This window comes from Mustela lutreola, chromosome 4 (genome assembly GCF_030435805.1).
Source record: "Mustela lutreola isolate mMusLut2 chromosome 4, mMusLut2.pri, whole genome shotgun sequence".
Lineage (NCBI taxonomy): Eukaryota > Metazoa > Chordata > Mammalia > Carnivora > Mustelidae > Mustela > Mustela lutreola.
Genome location: NC_081293.1, coordinates 175,447,975 through 175,473,328, shown reverse-complemented (window position 1 = coordinate 175,473,328; position 25,354 = coordinate 175,447,975). Strand labels below are relative to the sequence as shown.

The 25,354-nt window shown below is 37.8% G+C and overlaps 1 protein-coding gene across 2 annotated transcripts; it reads right to left on the bottom strand.

Annotated features, from left to right (window-relative positions):
• Positions 1–100: 100 nt before the first annotated feature.
• On the bottom strand, positions 101–24,998 carry LOC131829701 (hyaluronidase-4-like). 2 transcript variants are annotated; one of them, XM_059171742.1, is made up of 6 exons: positions 24,791–24,998; positions 22,907–23,858; positions 19,290–19,379; positions 16,423–16,753; positions 11,265–11,334; positions 101–238 (listed from the first exon to the last, which is right to left on the bottom strand). In XM_059171742.1, the coding sequence occupies exons 2-5, from the start codon at positions 23,825–23,827 to the stop codon at positions 11,291–11,293; spliced, it is 1,386 nt and encodes a 461-aa protein (XP_059027725.1). In that variant the 5' UTR covers positions 23,828–23,858; positions 24,791–24,998; the 3' UTR covers positions 101–238; positions 11,265–11,290. The 2 variants fall into 2 exon arrangements, with proteins under 2 accessions (XP_059027725.1, XP_059027724.1); XM_059171741.1 differs by lacking the exons at positions 101–238; positions 11,265–11,334 and having other exon boundaries at positions 16,214–16,753; positions 24,791–24,996.
• Between the last annotated feature and the right edge of the window lie 356 nt (positions 24,999–25,354).

Here is a 25,354-nt window from a genome sequence, read left to right as displayed (position 1 = left end):
CTGCTTTAATATACTGTGGAAGACCTGTAGGGAGATGTATTTTTCTATTAGTGATATTTGGAGGAAAAAAGACTCAAATACTGGATGATATATTGTTGTTCCATATTTCTATTTTAAAGTGCTTTTTATTTAAAGGTTTGAATATAAATAAACTGAGATACAGAAGCAAGGATAGTGACGGAGCTTCTCTTCAGAGGCAAGCAGTGCAATTCGGTAAACATTCACGGAACTTCAGGCCCTGTGTGCAGAATACAGAATGAACAAGATGTGGTCCTTGCCCTCAAAAAAAAAAAGCTCATGATCGAATTTTAAAAAATGTAAAATTGTATCAACTCTCATTTTGGAAAACTCATCAAATCCTGGGCACCATGCTTAAGTACTTTATAAAATATTCATCTCATTTAATCTTACAATAACTTTTAAGTAAGCCCAGATGTCCAGATGCTTTCCCAGGCTCTCTTGCAGCTAGGGTACTAATATGTGTTTGTAGCCAGGATCCATCCTGCTCTAGATCTGTGTGTGTGTGTGTGTGTGTGTGTGTTTCCTACTCCAGACTCTGAATTGAGATTTTAGGAATCAAAGAGCCTGAATGGTGGTGGTGCCAGACGTTCCCATATCCAGGAGTGGCAGTGCCTGTAGAGGTATCCAGAACCAGATAGCCATGGTTGGTGTTAAGTGGCAGCATCGTTATGGGACAGCACTTTTCTGCTCAAGTTAGTGAGATTTCGTTTTGGTTGGTTACAACCAGGAACTCCAACTGACACTGGTTTCTTCCATGGAATTTGAGGCTTGTGAATAATCAGCAAAACTGAGTGCATCATGTTGTATGTAATTATCATTTTAACCACTAGATGTCACCAGCTATACTATATAATTTTTGATAGGCATTGGACACTATGTAAATCAATATTTAAAATACTTTATGAAAAAAATAAAATAATTTATGAGAAACAGAAAATCTGAACAGCTGAATTACCAAAATAATGTGTAAAACTTTATTGAAAGACATTTAAGAAGTACTAAGTAAACGGATATATACATACATATAGACATGTATATAGACATAAACACACACCACACACACACACATATAATATCAGTTTTTAAGAACTATGGAGGTAGATATTTTCTTCATCCTTGAATTGAATAAATACATGTATTTCTCTGCAACACAAACATGGATAAGATTACTTCACTTAGTAACATGAAATATGTTATACTGGAGTATAAATTAAGATTTGAAGAGAACAGTATTTTCAAGGGAATATAATTTTGTGAATACAATAAGAGTCATGGCTCTTAAAAGTATTCCTTATCTTTGTTTTTTTATTATGTTCTGCCTCAGGATAAGAAAAATGGATTTATCTGCATATGTGTTCAATAATAGGGGAGAAAAGAGCTTTTATTTAAAGTTAAGATTCAGTTCATGTTCGAGAAGGTTATATATGTATACAAAAACAAAAATCTAACCTATCAGAGCACTTCCAGCTTTGGATTTTATTCAAAACGTTGCTTTCCACTGATAATTGTTTCCCCTTTGGTCAGCCCCCACATTACTGCTTCAGAAATCCTCACCTGTTCATTACAAAGTTATCAAGTGATTCTTTCCTCCTTATCCTGGAACATTATTATTCCCCTTATTCTGGTGAATGGAAGGTACACATTCCGTGGCAGATGGCAGGCAGAACACCTAATAAAGTGTGAGGATTATATAACCAATACAGGCAAAATAAATAAGGAAAATTCAGTGCCTCTTTCTTCTGTTTGCTGATGTCTCAGCTCTCTGCTTCCCACCCAGGCAGGACAGGATGCTGACGTAAGCGCTGTCACTCACCTAATTAAACGTGGCTGGCTGAGAGAAGTTCCCTTCCTTCTCTTGGCACGTCCTAGAAACTTTTCTGGTCCCCTACCCGCACTATGCAGTCGTTGGCTGTCTGTTTCTCCCACCCTCTTTCCCTCACCTCCCCACACCTGCCCTTCCAAACGTACCCTTGGCTTCAGAACTCTTCTGGACCCCTTTTGCTCATCCCACCCCTGCCACCCAACTCCCCATGGCCTAGAGCTTTCCCCGTCTCTTGACTGGTTGTTACAGCATAGCAGTCTGTGTAGTTACCTACACTTAACCACAAATCACAGAAGAAACACCTCCCTTTTCTTTCTCCCCTCCCCCCCTTACAGTCTACCCAGGAAGGTTTGCTTCTTTACGCAAGTCTTTAATTGATGGAATTTTAGGAAGAGTTGGCAAGACATTTGGGGTGGGGATAAGTGAGGAGTTTAACGTGGACTTCTCCCCTAGATTTTATCTCCCAGTTTTTTCTTTGTAGGAGTAGGATTTGTTCTGGGAACCTATGTGAGGAACTAATTCCCTTCCTTCAACAGGGAAACTTCTGTGAAGGCATTTTTGAAGGCCCCTGAATGGATTATTCCCAGCAAAACCACAGCTCCCTGAAAATCCGAAGGTCAAGGGAGGTAGCTTTCTCCTTAGACCCTTCCCCTGGTAGAAAGAGGAGCCACAGTGTGGAACTTGGCTTAGCCCACTAGAGGGGAAGGTGACAAAAAAAAAAAAAAAAGTCTTAATCCGCAGGCCTCAGCCCTCACCCCATCCTGACGTGAAGGATGGTGAAGAAGGGGGAGTCCCCTGAAGGGAGACAGACCTGCCACATGCACATACAAGAGTCTGCAGAGAACAGAAATGTCTCTATCTTCTGCTTACTCCTATTTCTCCTCTCACTCCTTTCCCATAGAAGTATAGCTGCTTGTGATACACTTAAGGGGGAAAAAAGCAACATCCAGATGTCAGAAGCTGGAGGCGCTTAAAGTTAGGGCCGTGTTATTCTCCTATTAGACAAACAATTTCACAGAATACCAACGTCAACCAAGTTTAATCTCAGACTATGATAAAATGAGACAAAGCAAGGCCACTTTTTCATTTTGTGCAAACACAAATATAAACAAGGTCAGTGTGCCACTTGTAAAATACCAAATATCCCTCTCTCTTGCTGAATGAGTGACTGCTATTCTTTACCCAATTATAAATATGCACCTCCTTTCTGACAACATCCAATATGGAGCATACTTCCATGTTCTTAGGCCCTCTGTCAGATGACCCGACTAAAACCAGTTAAAAAAAATTCTATCACAGGCTCTTCCTGATACCGTCTTACCGTCCCAGTTCCTCGTGCTGAACATTTCCCCCTGCTGTAAAGTGTAATAAACCCAACCCATTTAACTGGAGGTGTGTTCCTGGTGATCTTAGGGGCATTGACACTGTGTGAAAGCAGTACTTAGTGCTGAGGAAATATTTATTGAGCACCTTCTGTATACAAGGCCCACCCCAAGTACTAACAAATAATAGTGAACAAAGTTAACAAAAACCCCTGCCCTCACAAGGCTTAAATCTTTGCAGGGAAGGAGATAATAAACAAGATGAGTATATAAAATATATAGTACATTGGAAGGTGGTAATGGCAAAGAAAAAAATAATGCAGGGATCACTTTAGATGGGAAGGCCTCACTGATCTGAAAGAGAAAAGGAGTAAGCCTGAAGGATGTCTGGGAAAGCATCCTGGGATGGGATGGGAAGAACACAGGTGCAAAGGCCCTGAGGCAGGAGGATGCCTGCCATGTTTGAAGAACTTCAAAGAAACAGAAGAGACAGAGAGGTAAAAGAGAGGGTCTTGTAGGGCCTTGCTGGGACTCTGGCTTTCACTCTGAGATGGGAAAGTAATTAAAAAGTTTTGAGAGAAGAATGACCTGGTCTGAATTAGGTTTCCTGGATTCCTCTGGCTGCTGTGTTTAGGCAAGCCCAAAAAGGAGAGGGCACAAGAGAGAAGCAGCAGGAAGCCTATCAGGAGGCTCTTGCAATAATCCAGGACAGAGATGAGAGTTCTGCAACCCACATATTCAGAACTTCACAATATTTTTAACACACAAGAGAAAAATAGTAATATTATAGATCTATAAATTAATCCTGCTACTTTTGTTTTAATTTTGATTGCAACTCTAAATTCTAAATAGAGGGAAGACTCTGGGAAGGCTTTTAAAAACATACACACCCATCTGTTTCTTTTTTTTAAGATTATTTATTTATTTATTTGACAGACAGCAATCACAAGTAGGCAGAGAGGCAGGCAGAGAGAGAGGAAGGGAAGCAGGCTCCCTGCTGAGCAGAGAGTCTGATGTGGGGCTCGATCCCAGGACCCTGAGACCAGGGCCCATGCCGAAGGCAGAGGCTTTAACCCACTGAGCCACCCAGGCACCCCATACACCTATCTCCTAATGTATTGGTAGAAGGAATTAATTTTCTAAATCTATAATTCTTCTGTTTCATTTTTTCATGATACTGAGATTTTGCTATCAAAACGTTTAAGATGCCAAGTGTCTACCCCAAAATCCATAAGATTTGAAAAGATATCCTGAAGTTCATGAACCCTAAATGGGGATCCCAAAGAGGTCCATTTTGGGGGACATTTTAAAAGGCTATGTTTTATCTCCAAACCTATAAGGAAAGTGTTGACCAAAGTGATACTTTGTTACTAACAATAAAAATATATGCATAAATATTTATCAGAATGGAAGCTACAGCAGAGGCACTGAGTTCGAAGCCATACTCTCAGCTCTGCAGAACTAATCGCTAAACTACTTTCTCATAAAAGCTCTTTAAAGCAAACACCAATAATGGGCTTCCGTTTTTTCCTTTGAAGGATGTTACTGCCTTAGTCTGATTGTCAATCAGTGTCTTATCTTGATGGTTTGTAAGTTCTTCTCTCACGAACTATCAATATTGTGAAAGCTGTGTGTTCCAGCAGAAGAAAAAATATACTTTAATGGATAGAAGTTTCTCAATTAAGTTTTTCCCATACATTTTTATTAAATACTTAGTGCCCATTGGTTTTTAACATTATCCACTAGATGATAATATCCCTTTAAGTCCCAAAATTCATCATTAGGTATTGAGTTTTGTTATAACTCTTTTTCATGCCATTGTCAAAGAAAACTGATGTCTCTCCTTCTGAACAAATTTTAAAACTACTGGATTATCTTGATTGTATAAAACTGCTTCCCTTCCCATCTTACTAAAAAATGAGCTTCAGTTTTGTTAAGTATATAAAAATGACTATATCTGTGTCGCTCCTGCTAATGGAAAATTCACTTTTCAGTGGGAAAGGCCAGGTTTTTTATGAAACAAGAACAATTTCCGTTTTAAGGAATGTGATCCGAAAGAGAATATCATTGTCCTTATGCAAGAGTATATACTTAGTCTTTGTCAAAAAGTATGACTTTCCTTTAGGACTTGCAATTTCTTGCAGCCAAGATCAACAGCTTTCTTGGAAAAGCACCCAAAGTCTTAGGGACCACATTTTGAATAAAATGTTCCCTCTGTCAACCTGTTTTTAACTAAGCTCCTTAAAATAACATTAGGTTGATTTGAATCTTCAGGTTTCTAATTAAGGTTGTTGAACTGAAAGCAATCGAGTGGTTTGTGAAATGTTACTTAGGTCCTTTCAATGGCCACAGTAAAGATAATAACTGAAAACACCCCCTTCCTCCAGGAGATGAGCCAAGCTGTTGGCTGGAAGAGCTGGGATCCGAGGCAGGGTGAATAGACGGAAACCAGGATGGGGAGCGAGGCCGAACCGCAGGCCTGAGGGCCGCAACCATATTTAACCAGGAGACTTGGATCTGGATTCTCTGGATACTAGGTAGGTCCGTCAGGGTGCGAGATGGGAGCGGAAGGGCAGGCACGTGAAAGGCCGAAAGTTGTAGCCAGATCACAATGTTTTAATAGAATGTAATGGCTTAACTTCATTTTCTGCCCGAGTCCTGACGGGAATACCTTGGGAGAAACTGGGGTTGGCCTAGTTTTCCAGCTGGCGCCCATCTCTGTACAGCAGACATATTCTAGCAACGCAAACTTCTGAGCGAGGTGACATGCACAGGCACAGACTCCAGATTGTTTGTAATGAGGAGAGAGTAAAGGGCGCATTCCCGACAGAAAAGGAAAACTGGACACTTCTATCCGAATTACAAACGCATACAGCTTTTCACCTGGAAATTCTGCTTCTGTGCTATTCACCGCAGCATTGCCTGTAAGTATTAAGTTTGGAGACAAATGGCCATTACCAAAGAAGTGGTTCAGCTGTGGACTTCACACAGTGGGGTCTATCCAATGACAGCAGGGGTGAGGCTGTCTCCGCACACTGATGTGGCCATTCACCAGACACCGCAATTATTCTTTAAGGTATATATATATGTTTTATCACACATATTCGTATGCATATTTAACATTTTTTAAAAAGCAAGATGTGTATAGGAAGCTGCCATTATTTTTTGAGGAGATAGATTTATATTTGTGTTTATATTTATGTGCGCATTATATGTATGTAACTTGGTGAGGAATATAAATAAATAAATATAAGTATAAACAAACTAAGGAATATGTCCGGAGTCCGGAGGGACACTCAAGAATTGATGATGTTGCTTTTTCCTCCAGGAAGGAGAGCTGGTGGCTGAGGGAAAGAAGTGGGTGAAATTTCTTTGAGTGGCAACTTCTGTTGGGGATTTTGTCCTATGTTGACATAGCAGTTATTCAAAATGATTATTTGAATTAGAAAACGAATGGAGGGGCGCCTGGGTGGCTCAGTGGATTAAGCCTCTGCCTTCAGCTCAGGTCATGGTCCCAGGGTCCTGGGATCGAGCCCCATATCGGGCTCTCTGCTCAACAGGGAGCCTGCTTCTCCCCGCCCCCCAGCCTGCCTCTCTGCCTACTGGTGATCTCTCTCTGTCAAATAAGTAAATAAAATCTTTAGAAAACGAATCGAGTTCTCTCAAAACAAAAAAAGAAGATCCAATTTGATCTGACCATTAGGAATCAGTCATGGCTTCCTGAAAAGGTGACGTCTGAGATGTTATTACAAACATCACTTTTTAAATTAAGCTAGTTGAGAAAATGCTATGCTTTTCCAAAATCTGGCAAGAAAAGCCCTCTTCAAGAAATAAGACGCCCCTCCTTTTTTTTATTTTTTTATTTTTTTGTAGCTGACATGAACACCAGCAGCCAGAGCTTTAAGTTACCACTCTATTCTGACATGTGGGTATTAAGAGCTAATTATAGGTTGGTTAATTATCTGTGGTAAAGAAGAACTAATAGTGGTTAATGGTTTTGTAGATGTTCAGTAGAAACACAGAAGATAGGCTTGAAGAAATTGATTAGTATTATTACGTACCATAAAATGTGGTGCACGATATGAGTGTGTTATTTATTACAAGTGGAAAGATATGCTGTAGAGCAATAGGCCTTCTCTGGTTGCAAACAATGCAAAACTCTAATTAGAACAATAAAAGTTCTTGGAGGGATCAAATACGAAAAAGATGCTTTGGTTCTTCTTATTTCCTTGACTATATATTAGTTTTGGTGATTTATCCAACCTAATTTTAAATAACTCAGGTAGCTGCATTTTACCTTTTCAACTTGATCATTTTTCCTTGAATTTTCTTTTTTTTTTTAAGATTTTATTTCTTTATTTGACAGACAGAGATCACAAGTAGGCAGAGAGGCAGGCAGAGAGAGAGAGAGAGAGAGGGGAGGAAGCAGGCTCCCTGCTGAGCAGAGAGCCCGATGTGGGACTCGATCCCGGGACCCCGAGATCATGACCTGAGCTGAAGGCAGCGGCTTAACCCACTGAGCCACCCAGGCGCCCCTCCTTGAATTTTCTTAAGCACTTCAGTTCCATTCTATTTTAGCCAATTATCTTGCTGACAAAGCTGGAATTCTGACGTTTGTTTTTTAATTCTTCAAATGTTCCTGGCATTACTTTTACTTTCTATTCTTCCTCTCACTTTCCTCTAATAAATCCTTTCTCAACTTTTACTGCTCTTTTAAAAATTCTGTCCAACTATCCTTCTGTGTTATTATACAAGACAAAATAAGGAAATTTCAACATAAGAGAAGGCCGTATAAAGCCAAGGTTAAAATCTTCGACTCCATGGCTAGTTACTATTTAACACACTAGAAGAAGTTCCATGCTCTCACCCATTCGGTTTTTATTTTTATTGTTTCAAGTGGCCTTTCCTGTGTGTCACGATGCTGTCTCTTTGGGGGTGATGATGATAAACAATGATAGCATTTTATAAATCCAAACAGTATAGACGTCTATTCTCTGCCTATGAGCTGAAGTCTTGGTTGTTGAAAATTAAAATTTAGTTGTGATCTTTAAAATGTATGAATATGGGATGGAAACTTGCCCACGAGCTCTTCCCCCCCACCTCTCTGCAGCTCTGTAGTCCTCCTGCTGACACTTTTCACACAGGACAGATTTTCTACCCAAGATGTCCATCTTTCTGAATTGGACTGCTCTCTGAACATCTCACCGCTATGGTCTGATCTCCTGGTGCTCAACTGAATCACACCCGAGTTTACAATGCCCTTTGGCTTTGCAACTAATGTTTCCTACCTGAAATCTTGCTTTCAACCATTGCTAAACTTGATGATAAACTGCCAAATTCATCAAAATTAAGTTATCTGAAAAGATTATGGCACATGAAGAAAGTAAGAGCTGGTGAAATTGTTTGCGTGTATTTTTCTTCAGTCTTTAGGTGTGGCTCTTGTATAATGAGCTACAGGACTATCTCATACCTCCTTCTAAGGCACTAGGCTTTCACTCCGGGTACACCTGCTGAATGAATGATGAGCTCTTGATTGCAACTAACTGTGCCAGTTAGGCTGATTTCCATCAGGTTTGAATAACAAATAGTATATATTATTGTGCAACCAAGTGGATTATGCTTTCTTTTTTTTTAAGGTTTTATTTATTTATTTGATAGAGCACAAGCAGGGGGGAGTGGCAGGCAGAGGGAGAGGGAGAAGCAGGCCCCCCAGTGAGCAGGGAGCTATTGCAGGGCTCTATCTCAGGACCCTGAGGTCATGACCTGAGCCAAAGGCGGAGGCTTACCGGACTGAGCCACCCAGGCACCCTTATGCTTTGTTTCTTAATAAAATAATAATAAACTGTTGAAACACCACATATATAACTAATTAGTAATTTGCATGCGTTTGAAACAGATCATTAAAAAAAGCGTTCTCTACTTTGGTTGCCCATTCACAAGAAATGAGAACTGTATTACATTTGGATATTAGTAAAGAAAGTTGAGTTTCTGCATTAATGATCATCAGCAATAAATATGGCATAAATACTTCTTTATACGAAGACTTTTTAATTTCTTAAAAATAAGTGTATTTATTCACAGCCATTAATTGCATGCAGTCTAATTATACAAACCATGTAAATTGAAAATATTAGGAAATAGTCTTTAGTTTCCAAATATAACCCTGAGAGGGTCCCCTATCACAATGAGGAAATTCAGAAATGTTCCAATGGCAGGTTCTGAGTTGAACTAAAGATGCAGCAGGGTTGTCCTGGAATGCCTGTGACAGAGACAGAGCAGTCCCTGCCTAGAATGATAGCCAGTTCTTGAGCCATCCAATAGAATATGTCTAAGAAATAGTGCTCCTTTAAAGCATAGTATTTTTCAAATATACTTGATAAGAGGGAACATGGAATTTATTCATTTGGATTTGTTATGAACACTGGCCCTGTGCTCAGGTGAAAGGCTTCATTCTGTCAAAAAGACAACTGGAGACTGTCCCTGTTAGAAATTCACAGCATCTACACTTCTGTTTTACATAGAAAAAGTCAAGGAATGTGCTAAACTAAGGAGACTAACATTTCAACAAACAAGTAATTATAGATGATGATGTACGTATAAATAGAACTTCACTGAACTTGATAAAGCTTTTTCGGACAAAGAATCAGGCTCACAAAGAAGTCTATTGCTAAGAAAATATGGTATGCATTTTAATTCTCAAAATTCATGAAGAATATGAACCCTGAGTCTCTACACATGAATTTTTTATAACTTAGTTTCTGATTTTTCTTAACTTTCTCTCTTTCACACCATTTCAACTCTTTGCTGGTGACTCCACTTATATGTTAAGAATCTGTGAATACCTCAGCAATGTATCTTCCTTCCAGCATCGAACTGGGTCCTAATTTATAGACCAGGCTGACATAAATCATATGACTAAACTTTCTTAGCTGTTACTACATCAGTATCTATCAGTAAGATAAGTATCCCAATTAGCTATGGTTCTAGATTAAAGTTAGTTATTCAGGAGCTGGCAAAGAAAGGGGTTTAGAGACCCCAAGTTTTATTGCCTACACTACTTTACTCTACTCATAATTTTTCAGATCTTTCACCTTAACTTTGATATATGTAACCACTGAAGTAGATTTTTTTCTCCATCATTTGGACATTTTCTGACTCCAGATTAAATGGTTTTAGATTTATCTTTCTTATATTATTGTGGTACTTGCTCTTTCTTTTCTGGAAAATCTAAATCTATCTACCTATGTATATATCTTCTTCCCAATTACTGAGAGATTTTCTTATTTGAAGTGACTGTTGATTGTCATCTCTAAGTATTCAGTCCCATTATTAGCGTTTGGAAAGAAAATTCAAAATCTATTTATATGACCAAAAAAATCCATTTTCTGAACCCTTTTAAATGTCCTATATTTCCCAAAAACTGAATTTCCTTTTCTGAATAACAGTCTTCTAATACTGCCCGTCACTGTAGATACGATAACAATGGAACATATCTTTAAAACTATCCTTCACTAAAAATTAAGCAAAAATAAGATACTTATCCAATAAAGAAATGCAGTTACATTCTAAAGATAACTATTTAGGTGTATAAAGTTAGCTTGAAGAATTCCTCACAGCTATGTTACAAAAAATATCAAAGTTGTGGTGCTCTCTCTCCTGTGGCTTGTTTACAGTTAGTTTTCTAATCTACTCTGGGAAATAACATTCTGATGTTATTATAAAGTACGTATAAGGTTTTGATAACCAACGTACTGCAAAAAGCTACTTTTCAAAGAAACTGTGCTTGTAGAGGAGAAATGGAACAAACCTCGAAGGAGAATCAGTTTCAAATATCAATTTACAAAAAATAAAAAGCTAAATGAAACTTAACTTATCACTATCAGTGACAAATATATTTTGTAGAGTGTTAGGTTCATAAAAGCAAGCGCACATTTTGAAAGGTAAACTATTTGCAAAGTAAATAAAGCTAGTCCAGAAAAGAAATTGGGGTATTCCAAGAAATAAAACAAATTACTTTTTCTTTTAACTCCCCTAAGAAAACATATTTCTAAAAAACAGTCCTTACATTTTTTTCCAACAGAACAAAAAATATATTTTACCTTTGCTTTTGTTTGCTCCTGGCCCTTTAGTCACCTGATGCCAAACAGAGGTTGAGCGGCAAAGGATGCCCTGTGGTGGTTCAGAGAAACATGTCATTACAGGGGTGACTCAGTCCTCCAAGTTAAACTAGAGGCTTGCATTAAATCTCTTTATAACCAAACTCAGACTCTTTTAAAAGCATATTGGTAGAAGTGACCATTGCTTTCTGAAAATACTCAACTTAAATTCACTGACTTAAGAAAGACAACTTTGATTGAGACTTTAGTTGGAAAATAGAGAGGTAAAGAAAACTATATTTAAAAGATTTCCAGATTAAAGAAAAAAAAAGGGAGGTCAAATGTTATGTGTACAACAATATATATTATTTGAAAAATAGATTCTAATGGCTGTCTTTGATGGTAATGGAATAATTAACTCTTAGCAAGGCATTAGCTATCATCCTGAGGAAATACAACATTCATTTACTGGAATCAATGGTTCAAGACGATGCACTAAGCACATGTATTTACTGCATTGTTTTTGGCATATGCCCTTAGAAAAAATATGATACAAACCTGAAAATAAGACGTGGTGACATAACTTAAGAACTGAAACCAGGGGCACCTGGGTGGCTCAGGTCATGATCTCAGGGTCCTGGGATGGAGCCCCGTATCGGGCTCTCTGCTCAGCGGGGAGCCTGTTTCTTTTCCTCTCTCTCTGCCTACCTCTCTGCCTACTTCTGATCTCTGTCTGTCAAATAAATAAATAAAAATCTATATATAAAATAAAACTGAAACCAGATGAAATTGAATCAGAAATTTAAATTAAAAAAAAAATAGTAGAAAGTTATTGCAGAGGTATGAGCTATTCCTTCCTTTGGAAAGAGAAACCCTAAGTGTAGAGACAAGGTACCCGAAAGATCAAGTGTGTTGAGGATTAATTATCAGAGCAATCAATTAAATATTTCTTCCAGTATAGCTAAACCAGTCAGACCACTTAACTCCCCAGAGTATATAAAATGAGAAGTAGCAAAGACGTTTTACCCCAGGACATTTTTTTTAAGTTCATTTATTTACTTATTTATTTTAGTGATCTCTACACCCAATGTGAGGCTTGAACTCACAACCCTGAGATCAAGAGTCACATGTTCTTCTGACTAAGCCAAGTGCCCCATGACCCCAGTACATTTAAATACAAAGATCTTCCTAGGTAGAGTTCAGAGTTTGGCTACTAGAACTATAAAAGATGAACTGGTCTCCCTAGTAGTCATGGGAATATAAAAAAGTAAAGCCTTCTCAGCCCATGAAGAATTACACTCTTCTTCTATGGTAAGTTCCTCCTTACTTTGATCATTGTGAGGGTTCCTACTAGACTTGCCTGCTTTCTGTTCACATGCTCCACATGGAATCTGACTTGCCAACTTGCCCCAACCCTTTTCACTCTCTACATACAGTCCATCCTACTGTTCCACATAAGAATCCTGTTGAGTAAATATGCCCAAAGAAATGTGGGGAGGAGAAATCCCTAGGACAGTTTTTCCAGTCACATAGGTCCTTCATGAATGTAAAGAGATGGCCGAGGATCACCAAACATTTGATACACATGGACAGTATGAAAGAGCAGAAATCAATAACGTGAACAGCTGATCTTAGAGAAAGTGGGAAGAATAAACTGTCTAGCAGCAGCTGCAATTTAAAAAATCTAATTGATATTCTCAAAGAGATTCAAGAAGCTATCAAATCCACAAACCAAAACAAGCCTATTATAAAAAAGGAGCAATTTCTTACACACAGTAAAAGAGTTCTTTGGAATTAAAAATATGATGAAGACTAAACGAGTATTCTAGAAGAAAAGGTGGGCAAAACTGTTACAAATAAAACACAAAGACTTAGAATCATGGAAAGGAAAGCAACATCGTACAGATCTGGAACTAAGACCCATTTAATAGTAATTTCGTAAGTGGATAGAGAAAATGGAAGAAAGGAAACCAATGAGAAATAATGAAAGAATATTGTCCTGAGCTAAAGACAAGAGTCTAAATTAAAAGGAAATGCTACAAGGCTTTGTAAAGACTATCTCTAATTTAAAATAAAGATGACAGGAATTTAGTAAGGACCAGAAAGTATGATTATGACATTCTGTTTCTGAGATGAAGACATACATTCCATCTGATTATGGTGTGAAACAGTTAAGAGACTGGAAAAAAACAAGAATCTGATCAAAAAGTTTGTGTCCAAATAAAAGGTATTATAATTTTTGAACAATGGGTGATAAACAACAGTGCTTTGAAGAGACAATGCCATTGTTCAGGCAACTCAGGAGAGAAACGGGTGCTTTTGGGGTTTCTAACAAGGAGTACCTATCATCTTGGAAAGTCTGTTTCATTTTTAAAGTGATCTCTACTATTTAAAAGCTATTTTTCGGGGCGCCTGGGTGGCTCAGTGGGTTAAGCCTCTGCCTTCGGCTCAGGGTCCTTGGATCAAGCCCCGCATTAGGCTCTCTGCTCAGCGGGGAGCCTGCTTCCCCCTCTCTCTCTGTGCCTGCCTCTCTGCCTACTTATGATCTCTCCCTCTCTGTGTCAAATAAATAAATAAATAAATTTTTAAAAAGCTATTTTTCTTACAGACGTATCCTTTATTAATGTCTCCTAAAGAATTAATGCATAGGAATAGAGTATAAATTTTGATTTTTTAAAAAAGATTTTTTATTTATTTGACAGAGACAGCGAGAGAGGGAACACAAGCAAGGGGAGTGGGAAAGGGAGAAGCAGGCTTCCCACGGAGCAGGGAGCCTGATGTGGGGCTCGATCCCAGCAGCAAGATTTTTTTTATAAGAGAAATAGAAGGGTGCATTTTTTTGTCTTTGGATTGGACATAATTGATGACTTCCCATTTTTAAGAGATAGTGTACTAAGTATTACAGTCTGGAAACCCAAAATTATGCAAGTCAAAATAAATTTACAACAAAATTAAATGTTTTTCATAATCTATTTTTAATGAGATTTTTTTAAAAAACAAAGTTTTGAAGAATCAGTTTTTGAAATGTGGTAGTTCCTTGGGTTTTAGTTTTAGTTTGCTCTTAAATTTAAGTGACATAAAATTTAACATTTTTTATTTAGAAAAAAATGATTATCTGTGAATTATAGAATTGGGGATATTTCCTATTTTCTTCTATGTATCTTCTCTATGTATTCTCCTTTTTCTTTCATCTACCTTAATTCTTATTATTCTTGATTATTTTGGATGTGCTGTAAGTTTAAACAGTAGAGAGCAGTGATGTGTATCCTATACTTGATGTATTCATTGATAAGTGGATAAAATTGCCTATACCTTTCATTCTCTCCATATCTTACTTTCTTCATCTTCAAAATGGTGGTAATACTTATTAATATGTGCCTTTTCCTGCTTTAGTGGAGTTCATTACATGTCAAAACCTTGATAGAATAAAGTTGAAAACATCCCTGTAAGGATAAGAGCCATTCCTTTTCACTTATTATGGCTTAGTGCCAACTTTGATAGTTGTAAAAACAGTTCTTGTTTGGGCAAAAGCATTCAATGACTGTAATTTCAGCCTTGGTGCAACAGAATATCAACAAAATAGGGGAATTTGGCGAAGAGCCCTCCATCTGAATTATTCTATTCCACTGCCTCCTTAACTTTCACTCCTCTTGAAAATGAATGAATGAATGGACAAATGAAAAAATGAAGTCCGAATCTGAGTGTGATCTACGTATCCACACTCTATATGTGGACCAAGATAAAGTCCGTATGAAAGTGCAATATTTGGAAAGTGTCAGACAGTATCCTCCCTAAGCTGAGGGAAATAGTATTTAGGATACTATTAATCTGTTTTGAGATTAATCTCTGTTTATGAAAGACATTGACCTGAATTATAACTAGGTCAGCCCAAGTGACCAAATGAATTTTTCAAATGACTTAACATGCATCGAGAATTGAAAGAAAATGAGTTGCTTAGATACAGTATACTTTAATAAGCCAGCAAATATCAAAGAATTTTTTATATAAATTCCATTTTAAAGGGGTCTAGTAGGACTCACCATCTGATGAGTATGATTGCCAAATCAATTTCTAAGAGCCCTAGAGATGCTCCTGATAGAAACTGAACCCGACAGAATTCAGAATCGATTCCTCTTGCCTTATGACTTGGTATCCTGGGATCACTTGAATTATTTAGGAATTCCCAATTCCTGGAACACAAATAGCTAGAACATAATGTTCGCCTTTTTTGGCTCCGTGTTATTGTGTGCTCCATATTCCATATGACTTAACTACAAATTTCCCGATTTGTTATAAATGATTGGAGTCTCAAGAACATTGTAGCAATATCAATCCAAACCTAGTAGATGCTATTGTTTCTATCCAATTTGAGTGTGTATTTATTTTTTAAATGTAGATATTATATCTTATTTGACTGGCTTTCCTCCAGAAATTTCTATTTAATTATTAAAAAAAAATAAATACCTTTGCTGAGACTAAGAGTCTGTTACAAAGTTAATGAATGACCTGGTTCTCCACGCCCCCTCCTCTCCCTCCTGCATGAGCCATACTGGCCACCTTGATGTCCTGAAACACTTCACGTCTGCTCCCACTTAAAGGTTTTTGCCTTGGCTCTTCCTTATTCCCCATTCCAAGAATGTGGGTGTAACTGGGCTGTGCTTCCGCCTTCAGGTCATTGCATTAGTGGGCTTATTTGTCTACCTTTATGCAATCTCCTGTTCTCCGCCACACCCCCTGGTCCCTTCACCCTCCTTTATTATTTTCCACAGCCCTTATCTTCATTTGCTATATATGTATTTATTTATCATTTACTTATTATTGTTCAGTTTCTCACAAGAATCTAAGCTCCACAAGGGCAGGGACTTCTGGGTGTTCACTTCCTCATCCCCAGCGCCTAGCGCGAAGGAGGCGTCCCATAAAATAATCACTCTGGCAAGGACTAGAGCCAATGATCACTTTGGAAAAATGTTTTACTTTAAAGCCAATAACTATTTCAGAAGTAGCTTAAATGAAAGGGGTGGGGGGAACCCAGCATTTTCTACTCTTCAGTATTTCAAAGAAAATTTGACCTTGAAAGAGGAGGTGAGAGAATCCCACAGAATTGTAGATAAGGTCACGCTGAGAAAAACTGATAAATTAAAGTTAGTCATGAGAGCCTTACTATTCCCTCTCAAGAGATCTGAAGAGTGTTGCTGGCAAGATTCTCCGTGCCAGCCAGGATAGCAGTGACACATGAATCCATTCTTCATGGCCTTTATTGTCTTCAGTTTCCTGGTTGGAGAAATGATGAATCTGAAACTCTTACTTAGGATGTATTTCTTAGTGCTGCTTCCAGGCATGTGCAGATAGGAGGAGGATTCAGGGACTTTTCGGATACATCTTCCATTATTGTGACACAGACTTTGACTGCAGAATTTAGCCGCTGATGTCACGTTAACAGCGTAATGGCCCAATGACCCTTGGATAGACTTTTGCACAGATAAGCAGGTCTCCTGTAGGAAAAGTAGAGATCTGTTTAGTTCCCTTTTCAAAATGTGATTCTGTTATTATACAGGTGGTATTAATACCTGAAGATTTGCATTTGGTAAAGCTGAGGAGGAAGATCTATGTTTTTAATTAGGAATTCACATAAAGAGATATTTGTAGTAGCATCTTAAAAAGATCAGCATTAATATGGTATGGTTATTTTATAAATTTAACTTTCATTGTGAAACATCCTCAACATCCTCAACATCCATATTAAATATACACTAATATTACAGGTCAGATAAATTTCTGCCTTGACCCATATAGGAGGAACCATGGGAAAATCCTAGGAGATTCATTAATAACATACACTGAATTCTCCATTAGCACTTCAGTGATTTTGATCAGTATTAACACCGGTCCATAATTAAACTCCAATTAAATTAAAGAGGTGGGGTATTTTCTCAGTGAGAAGAGGCATCAATGCTGTGAACCCATCTAGTAAGGACGGGGAGGGTTCAAATGGAAAGTTACAAGACAGAATAAACTCCTAATGACAGGCAGTTTAACAAGGTGTCGCTTCAGATGGTAACAAGGGCTGAAAATCTCATGTGTCATGTTTTGGTCCAGGGACATCCGTCTAAGCTAGCCTCATGCTATATTTAGGAACAGATGCTATTTTTCGTCCTTATCTGAGAGGAGGTTCTAGAACCAATGGAATAAAATAAAAACAAGCAAACCATTGAACAAGAAAGAGAGAGATTGGGGGAAGACTATAATCAAAGAGAGCACAGAACCCAGGTAAGTACAATCAAGTTCAACTTGGGCATCTCCCATTCTGCCCTCTTTCTTGACATACGTTCTTCACTTAGCTTCCAGGACATCACCCCCTCCTGGGTTTTTTCTGCCTCGCTGGATGTTCCTTCATAGTGTCCTTTGCTAGGTTCTGCTCATATTTCCTACCTCTGAACACTGGAGAACTTCACGCTTAATTCTTAGACCTCTTCTCTTCTCCAGCTATAGTCTCTGGATACACTCACCCCATCTCCTTGCTCTAAATAGAACTCCCAAATGTGTACTTCCCAGACTTTGCCTGGGTGACATCTCCACCTGCAAGTCTCACAAGCATTTCCAACCTAACACACTCCAGTGCGAGCTCCTTATCCTCTTGCCAGCCTACAGCTCTGGCAGCGGTCCCCACCTGAGCATTTGACAGTTTCCTCTTACCAAGGCCTCAGGAGCAAAGCCTTGGGGATGTGCTTGAGTTGCAGGCTGTGTGGGAGTGTCTCTAACCAAATCTCAGTGACCCCTCATGCAAAAAAAAGAGCCAGTTCCTATGTGGCGGTTGTGTGGGAAGAACTTCAAAAAACAAAAATAATTATAAATGTCCCAAATAAATAAAAATTACATTGCCTACTTAGTCTCCTCCCAACCCAGTTTCCCCCACGGTTCCTTAAAGCAAATGAACAAAGAAATTGCACCACGATCCTCTTCCCCATACCTAAGACTTAAGCAAGGGAACAAAGGGCAGGAAATGTTTACTGGAATAATAGCCAACGCGTACATTTCACATCCCGCATCCCAGGCACTGTTTTAAGCGCTTTATGCATGCTATGATGCAGTTCGCATAAGAGCCCAGTGAGAAGATACTATTATTTTCCCCATTTTACAGATAGAGGAATTGTAGAGTCAATGAGCTGCTCAAGGTCACATGGTTAGTGGGTGACAAAAAGCACGCAGTGGACCCCAGACAACCCAACTTCTGGCCTCCTGCTCTTAACAGCTCTTCCGTGCCACACTGAATGAGAAAGAGATGGCCCTTTTTATGTGTTAGGAGACTGGATGTTTTAATACCTGGAAATGAGACTATCTGTTCATACCTGCAAGTGAAGAAAAGCTGCAGTTCAGAATTTTCACTTAGGCAGTGTGACCAGCGACCAATAGAACATGTTCAAATTCAGTTGTGAAAAATAACAGTTAAATTTTGTGGGGGCACTACTGCTATCAAGAGCAGATTGTTAATAAAACCTTATATACATATATTTTTTTCCTCCCACGAGCATTTCTATCTTTGTTGATCAGGCAATAAAGAGCCATTTTTAGAAAACCGATCCCCCTTAATGTGGATGAAATAATACTTGTTTTTAAAATTTACTATTCTTTTTCTTTGTCACATATACATTATATCATTGCATCTACTGAAATCCCTGCAGAATAGGTTTTTTCGGTACCTTTTTCTTTTTCTTTTCTTTTTTTTTTTTTTTTAGATGGAGAAACTGAGACTCAGAGAGGTTAATTAACTAGCCTAAGATTACACTTCCAGAATATGAAAATTGAATTCTCCCTTAGGGCTGTCTGATTGGAAAACCTGTGCTCTTTCCAGGCTACACTAGCCACAGTGGCGGGTACAGAGTAGGTGCTCAAACAATGTTAGTCCCTGTACTGTTTGAGCTTCATTAAAGTCATGGGAACAGATAACCATTTGTCCCTGATATGGAAAAGTAAAACAGAAAGCAGTATCGGGAATATATTCAAGATGCTGACAGAGAAATCACTGCTTACCTTCGAATCAGAGTATTCGTATCCTCCCCACAATATTATCCCTGCCGCCCCCAACGCGGCACTCTCGCCAATTGTATGTACTAAATCTTCCTAGAAAAGAGAAGTATCACAAGTAGTTTCTGCCAAACTCAATTTAGTCATTGACATTTCAGTGATAAGACTCAACCCATCAATTGTGGTAAAAACAGACACACACACACACACTGATAATGTTATCTGTGTTTCTCAAACAAAATACTGTAGAGCAGAATTAGGAAAGGTAATTCTGCCTTGGATGCTCAGCTTTTGTCTGATAAATATTTATGATGTTCCAGGCATATTCTAGACACTGAGAGTATAAAAATGAAATAGATTCCAGTTCCTGTCCTCAAGGGAGCTCTTTTTAGTGTGATGGCTGAGACAAACATATAAACAAGTAATTATAATTTGCTGGAACTCTTAACTTTGATGTTATACTACCTGTAACCACTGAACAATAATCATCATCATCATCATAAAAAGAACAAAGCTTGCTGTGATTAAAAAAAAACAAATTAATAAATAAAAAGCTTTAAAAAAAGTGATTATAGTATAACAAATTTAGTTCCATATTGTCCCACTAGACATATAGATCAGAGGTACTGCTTAATTCTACATGGAAGAGTCTGGGAAATCTTCCTTCAGAAAGCTTCAGGAGGTGAGATTTTACATGTGTCTTTGGAAATGAGTGCGAATTCATAAGCCCGATTAAAGAGGGCGGAATTCCGAGTACAGTAGGAAGAATAAGGGCAGAGGTTCCTACGTAGAAGAAAACCAGTCCCCCCAGAGAACTGCCAGGAGCTCTTGTGGTAAAATACAGTGGACTGGGGAAGAAGTGACGGCATCTGAATCTTTGTATATAGGGAGGATCCAAATGCAGAGAATCTTTTATGCTATTTTAAATTATTCAGACTAAAGTACAAAAGAAGTTTTTAGTACTGGAAAACCCCCAATTTGCAACTTGGATAGATGTTTTTGGCTATCACATAAAACATGTATTGGAGGAGGAGGTCAGGCTGGGTAGGGAGGGACACCAGTTGGGAGGTGATGCATGCTGCTGAATGAGAAATGATGAGGGTCTCAACGAAGGCAATGTCAGTCCTTGTAAGACAGAGGAAGAGTGACTTGGAAACGAAGATGGATATCTCTTGGATAATGGAAAGAGCGGGGAGGGTACAAGTGACACAAGCTGGGCGACTAAGTAGATTATAATTTACCAAGACAAGAAACTGTGAAGGTTATGTTCACGATTATAGAGCAAGAACAAAGATGCAGGGCATAAGGGGATGGAACCGAGATGGAACAGAGAAATGAAGCAATTTTCATTCTTTCCTTCCTTCCAAGGTGTGGAGAACCAAATATCCAGTGCAAAGACACAGTGTTCAATACTAGGATGAGAAAATGGCTGTGCCACGGCACAGTGTCCCTGCATTATGGGAAGCCTCCAATAACACTAGTGCTTCCGTTCCACAATTTGCGTAGGTAACATAACAAGAAAGGAAATTTTCCTTCTATTTTACTAGCCAGTATCATAATCCTTAAATGTAAATCAAGTCTTTCACTTAAATTGGGAAACTTCTGAAAGAAAATATCAAACAGAGTTGGTATTTTAAATTATTTCCTTGTAAAGTTATGGTATTTAGACAATAGGTAAAAAAGATCCATATCATTCATTGATGGTGAAGGCCAATAGGATGTATTAAAATGCTTCACTATAATAATACTCAGATTAATTCTGTAGTTTTTGGTAAGTAGAGTATGTGGTCTATTGATTTCTGAAGTAGAGCTCAGAGGTGTTATGTAGCCCATAATTTATGTCAGAAGTCTAATAACACAAAAAATAGGAAAGTTATGATTAAGACTTTCATTAAAATGTGACTCATCTCATTCTCTCATTTTCTTTCAAGACAAAGTATCTAGCTATATGGACTATTATTAGTTTCTACCATTGTAATTATTAATAATAATAATATAATTATTAATAATATAATATATATTATTAATTAATTATTAATAATATTATATATATTATTAATAATATAATATATAATAATTATAGTGGTAGGAACTAATGATATTATTAATATTAATATTATTGATTAATATTAATTGATTAATATTGTTAATACTGATAATTATTAATATTACTGTTGTTATTATTATTACAACACATTATAGGCACTCAGTAAATAATTGTGGACTGAATAAATGTAACCTAGTCTTTTTCCCAAAAGGATCTGAGAAAGTGACATGATTTGAGAGATCTGTTGAGGAATGATTTATGAGAAGACTTTGGTAGGTATAACTGATGTATTCAAATACCTGGAGACCTGACTTCTGAAAGAAGGATTTGATTTATTCTAGGTTGCACAAGAAGGTTGAATTAAAATTAATGGTATGAAGTTATCCAGGGGCAGAGTAGACTCAACATACTCAAGAACTTTCTGGGAATTAACACTGTCCGCAAGTGTCAGTGTTTCTTCTGGACTAGGGAGAGTGCCACGGAAAAGTGCTGAAGCAGAGCCAGATAAGTAAGAATCCATGTTTGGGTGAGAAGTGGATTAGACACCTCTGAGATCCTCCAGCTTTTTGTCAAGATGTTATGATTCTTTTCCTCCTAAACTTATTGAATGAGCATCCCATTAATGAGTAATCCTTAATGATACAATGTCAAGTCTACTCAACAGCATTTTTGTCAGTAGATGTTTATTCTGAAAAGTTTGAGGAAGAATTGACACTGCTTTTAAATGTCCTCATCTCAAACATAAGCAGTCTAATAAAGTGACCGGTGTAGTCTTTCCAGTGGCCCTGTGTCTGTGTTGGGTAGTGGAGTAACAGCACTGTGGGCTCACAGGTATGGATGGGGATTTAAGGGTTTTCTTAGCTAGCTATCCATCCAACCATTGAAGCCCTCTAATGATGTCCTATCTAAATGACAGTCTAGCTAAATCTTGAATACTTGCACATGTCGGCAAACTCATTATCTTCCAAACAAGCTCCTTCCCACCTCTTTGTGGCTCCTACTTTGTGTTAAGTCAAAGGACAGTATCCATCTACATAAACTGTTTTTAAAGTATTGACACTAGCCACTAGATCACATTGTAGACTCTTCAATATAAAATCCATGGAATTTATGGTATTTTTCAATGAACTTAGTAAAAACACAATGATGCAGTATAACAAAAACTGTAACTGCTTAATAATTTACCCAAGCTTTGTTCTGTATGTTTTAGATTTGAAAAATTGCTATTACTCTTCCCTATTAAAAAGCGGATTCTGAAATTTCTCCAGGGTTAAAATTAATCTGTTGCATCATTTAACTCGAGGTTCATCTGTTGTATCATTTAACTCAAGGGGTTTCAGGAAGCCCCTAAAAATGCTAAGCTGATAAGAATCATCATCTTAAAACCAAGTAAACATCTAATTGTCAGTGATACTGTTTCAGAATTGACTTAACATTTGAGAAAATATGTACCTTTAATAATAAAATAGTATTCTATTATTAAGGGAAAATAATTATACTAAAACATTTTTTTCACAGATTTTGTATAGTCATTGTACTAAATTTCCATTTTTAGATGAGTGTACTTTTTCCTTACCTGTGACAATTCTTCAATACTATGCAAATAAAATGGTCTGGAAAAAATAAAAACTGGCAAAATGTAGTCATGTCTAGCCATTTCAGCAATCCTCATGGCTTCCCTAACTCGATAATGAACAAATTTCAAAGCATTTAAACTTGACTTCAATATTTTATCCAGATATATTGAAGTATAAAGTGCTGTGCTTTTTTCCCATAGCCACTGGAGTTGGTCATTGCGGAAAATTTCATCATTGGGGCATTTACCTGTGTACGTCTGTGGGTTTATTTTATAATCATAATTGTAGCAGTCTGGGTAGAGATAAAAGCCCCATAAACACTTTGGTCTCATTTCTAAAGCCAGTGTGAGAGTAGTGTGCATAAAACTCCTTCCGGCACTTTCAAATTCCTGTTGGGCAACTGTATTCACTTTCATTTCTGACCAGTCAGGGTGGTGGTTTCTGGTGAAGGCTAAGGAGTAGTTTTTATATATTAGTCTATGACCCCAATTTCTATCCCATTCGGGTTTCCAGCTTTCCCAGTCAATGACAACAAGACCTTCTGATCTCCACCAAGAGACAACACGTGCAATGTCATCAGCTGTCTTCTTGAGGTGTTTAGAAAGATTCATATTCTGTGGTATCCCTCCATTAAAGGGTTTTCCATCTTGAGAGAAATAAGGATAATACCCTAATTCATTTGGATAAAATATGGCAATTGTTGATCCCCTCTGAGTCTCTAAGGGATTTGATATAATATTAAATAACTGAAGATTCAAATCCACATTGAAGAAATGTTGACACTGCATTGTTGGGGCAGCCCAGAAGATGTTGAAAGGTCGATTCTTGATCACTGGAGGCAGTGCTGGTTTGAGGACTGAATGAGTGAACTTGATCAAGGGCAGTAGCACTCCTAACCATGCCATCCATGGGTTACACATGGCTTATGGTTTCCACCGTCACAGCAGTCTCCTTAAAAATAAGAAGAGGGGCAAAAAATTAGACACGATGGAGTCAAATGTCCTTTTCGTTTCATACTGCACCGAGAATAGCAAATGAAGTAAACTCAGTGCTGTTCAAGCAGTTCTTTAAATAGTAGACCAGTTGGAGGGGGTTAGATTTATGGGGTTTATTGATATCTCGGCTAATTTATAATCTCATTTGAACAAAGAAAGAAAAATGAGGCTTTCAAAAAAAAAACAAAAAACAAAAACCCCACTGGAAATGTGAAAACAAAATCCTATGAATAAGAACTAAAGTTTTCGGGGCACCTGGGTGGCTCAGTGGGTTGGGCCGCTGCCTTCGGCTCAGGTCATGATCTCTCGTCCCGGGATCGAGTCCCGCATGGGGCTCTCTGCTCAGCAGGGAGCCTGCTTCCTCCTCTCTCTCTCTCTGCCTGCCTCTCTGCCTACTTGTGATCTCTCTCTGTCAAATAAATAAATAAAATCTTTAAAAAAAAAAAAAAAAAAAAGAACTAAAGTTTTCACACAAATTCTCATCTATGCCAAGTCTACCTGCAAGATGTTCTGGTTTTAATTTCCAATTATTCTGACTGCATTGATCTAAACCGTGCTGTACAGACAAAACTTTAGTTTTAAGGGAAACTAGGAAAAAAAGAACACAAATGGATTGCCATATCTCCTTCTTGATGATTGGAAAAGTGACCGAGAACATGGCCTGTTGAAAATTAACAAACAATGGCATGTTAACAACTTTTAACCGGGGGGGGGGGGGGGGGGGGGGGAGTAATACCAGCAGTAAGCAATACTTTGCTCGCTATTTCAGATGCGCTGTCCTCAAAGGTTTGCTTGTCCTCTTGTTTATCTGTTTTGTTTATTTGTAAAGGACAGCAATCACCCTTGGAATTAGCACAGGTTAAAATAGGAAACAGACATGGCGTTTACCTGCTGTTTATTATGGATTTGGTCCTGTCTTCTCTCACGTACATAAATAAGCCTAAAAACCTGCTAGTTTTTTAACTAAATGGTTTTCTCATCAAGAAATTAGACTGTATTTTTACCACTTAAATTCCAAATGAAACTTGGCTCTTTAAATCCTTTCTAAATCGTCAGTTGACCAAAAACTGCCAAAGAATCTTCCAGAATACCAGGACTGCCTGCAAATGATACGTTCCAGTTAGTGACTCTCACTCAGGAAGCAGTCGAGTTGAAGTTATATATCAAAAGTATTTTGTCATGTACATATTTTTTCATATAAAGAAATCAGAGATTTTTCTCTCATGTAACTAAGTTCAGGATCTTTTTGTGTAGTTCTTGCTACACATTAAATGCAAGAAATGATACCAACCAAAATCATTTGTTAATTCTGGCAAAATAACACCCTAAGTTTATAAAGACCTCAGCATTCTCTTGGTTCCCAGTATGCATTTTACAATTACGTTGTATTACAGAAAGAAAATTATGTGTCACTAAACACTATGGATTTTTAAATAGAATTAATTCTTTCCC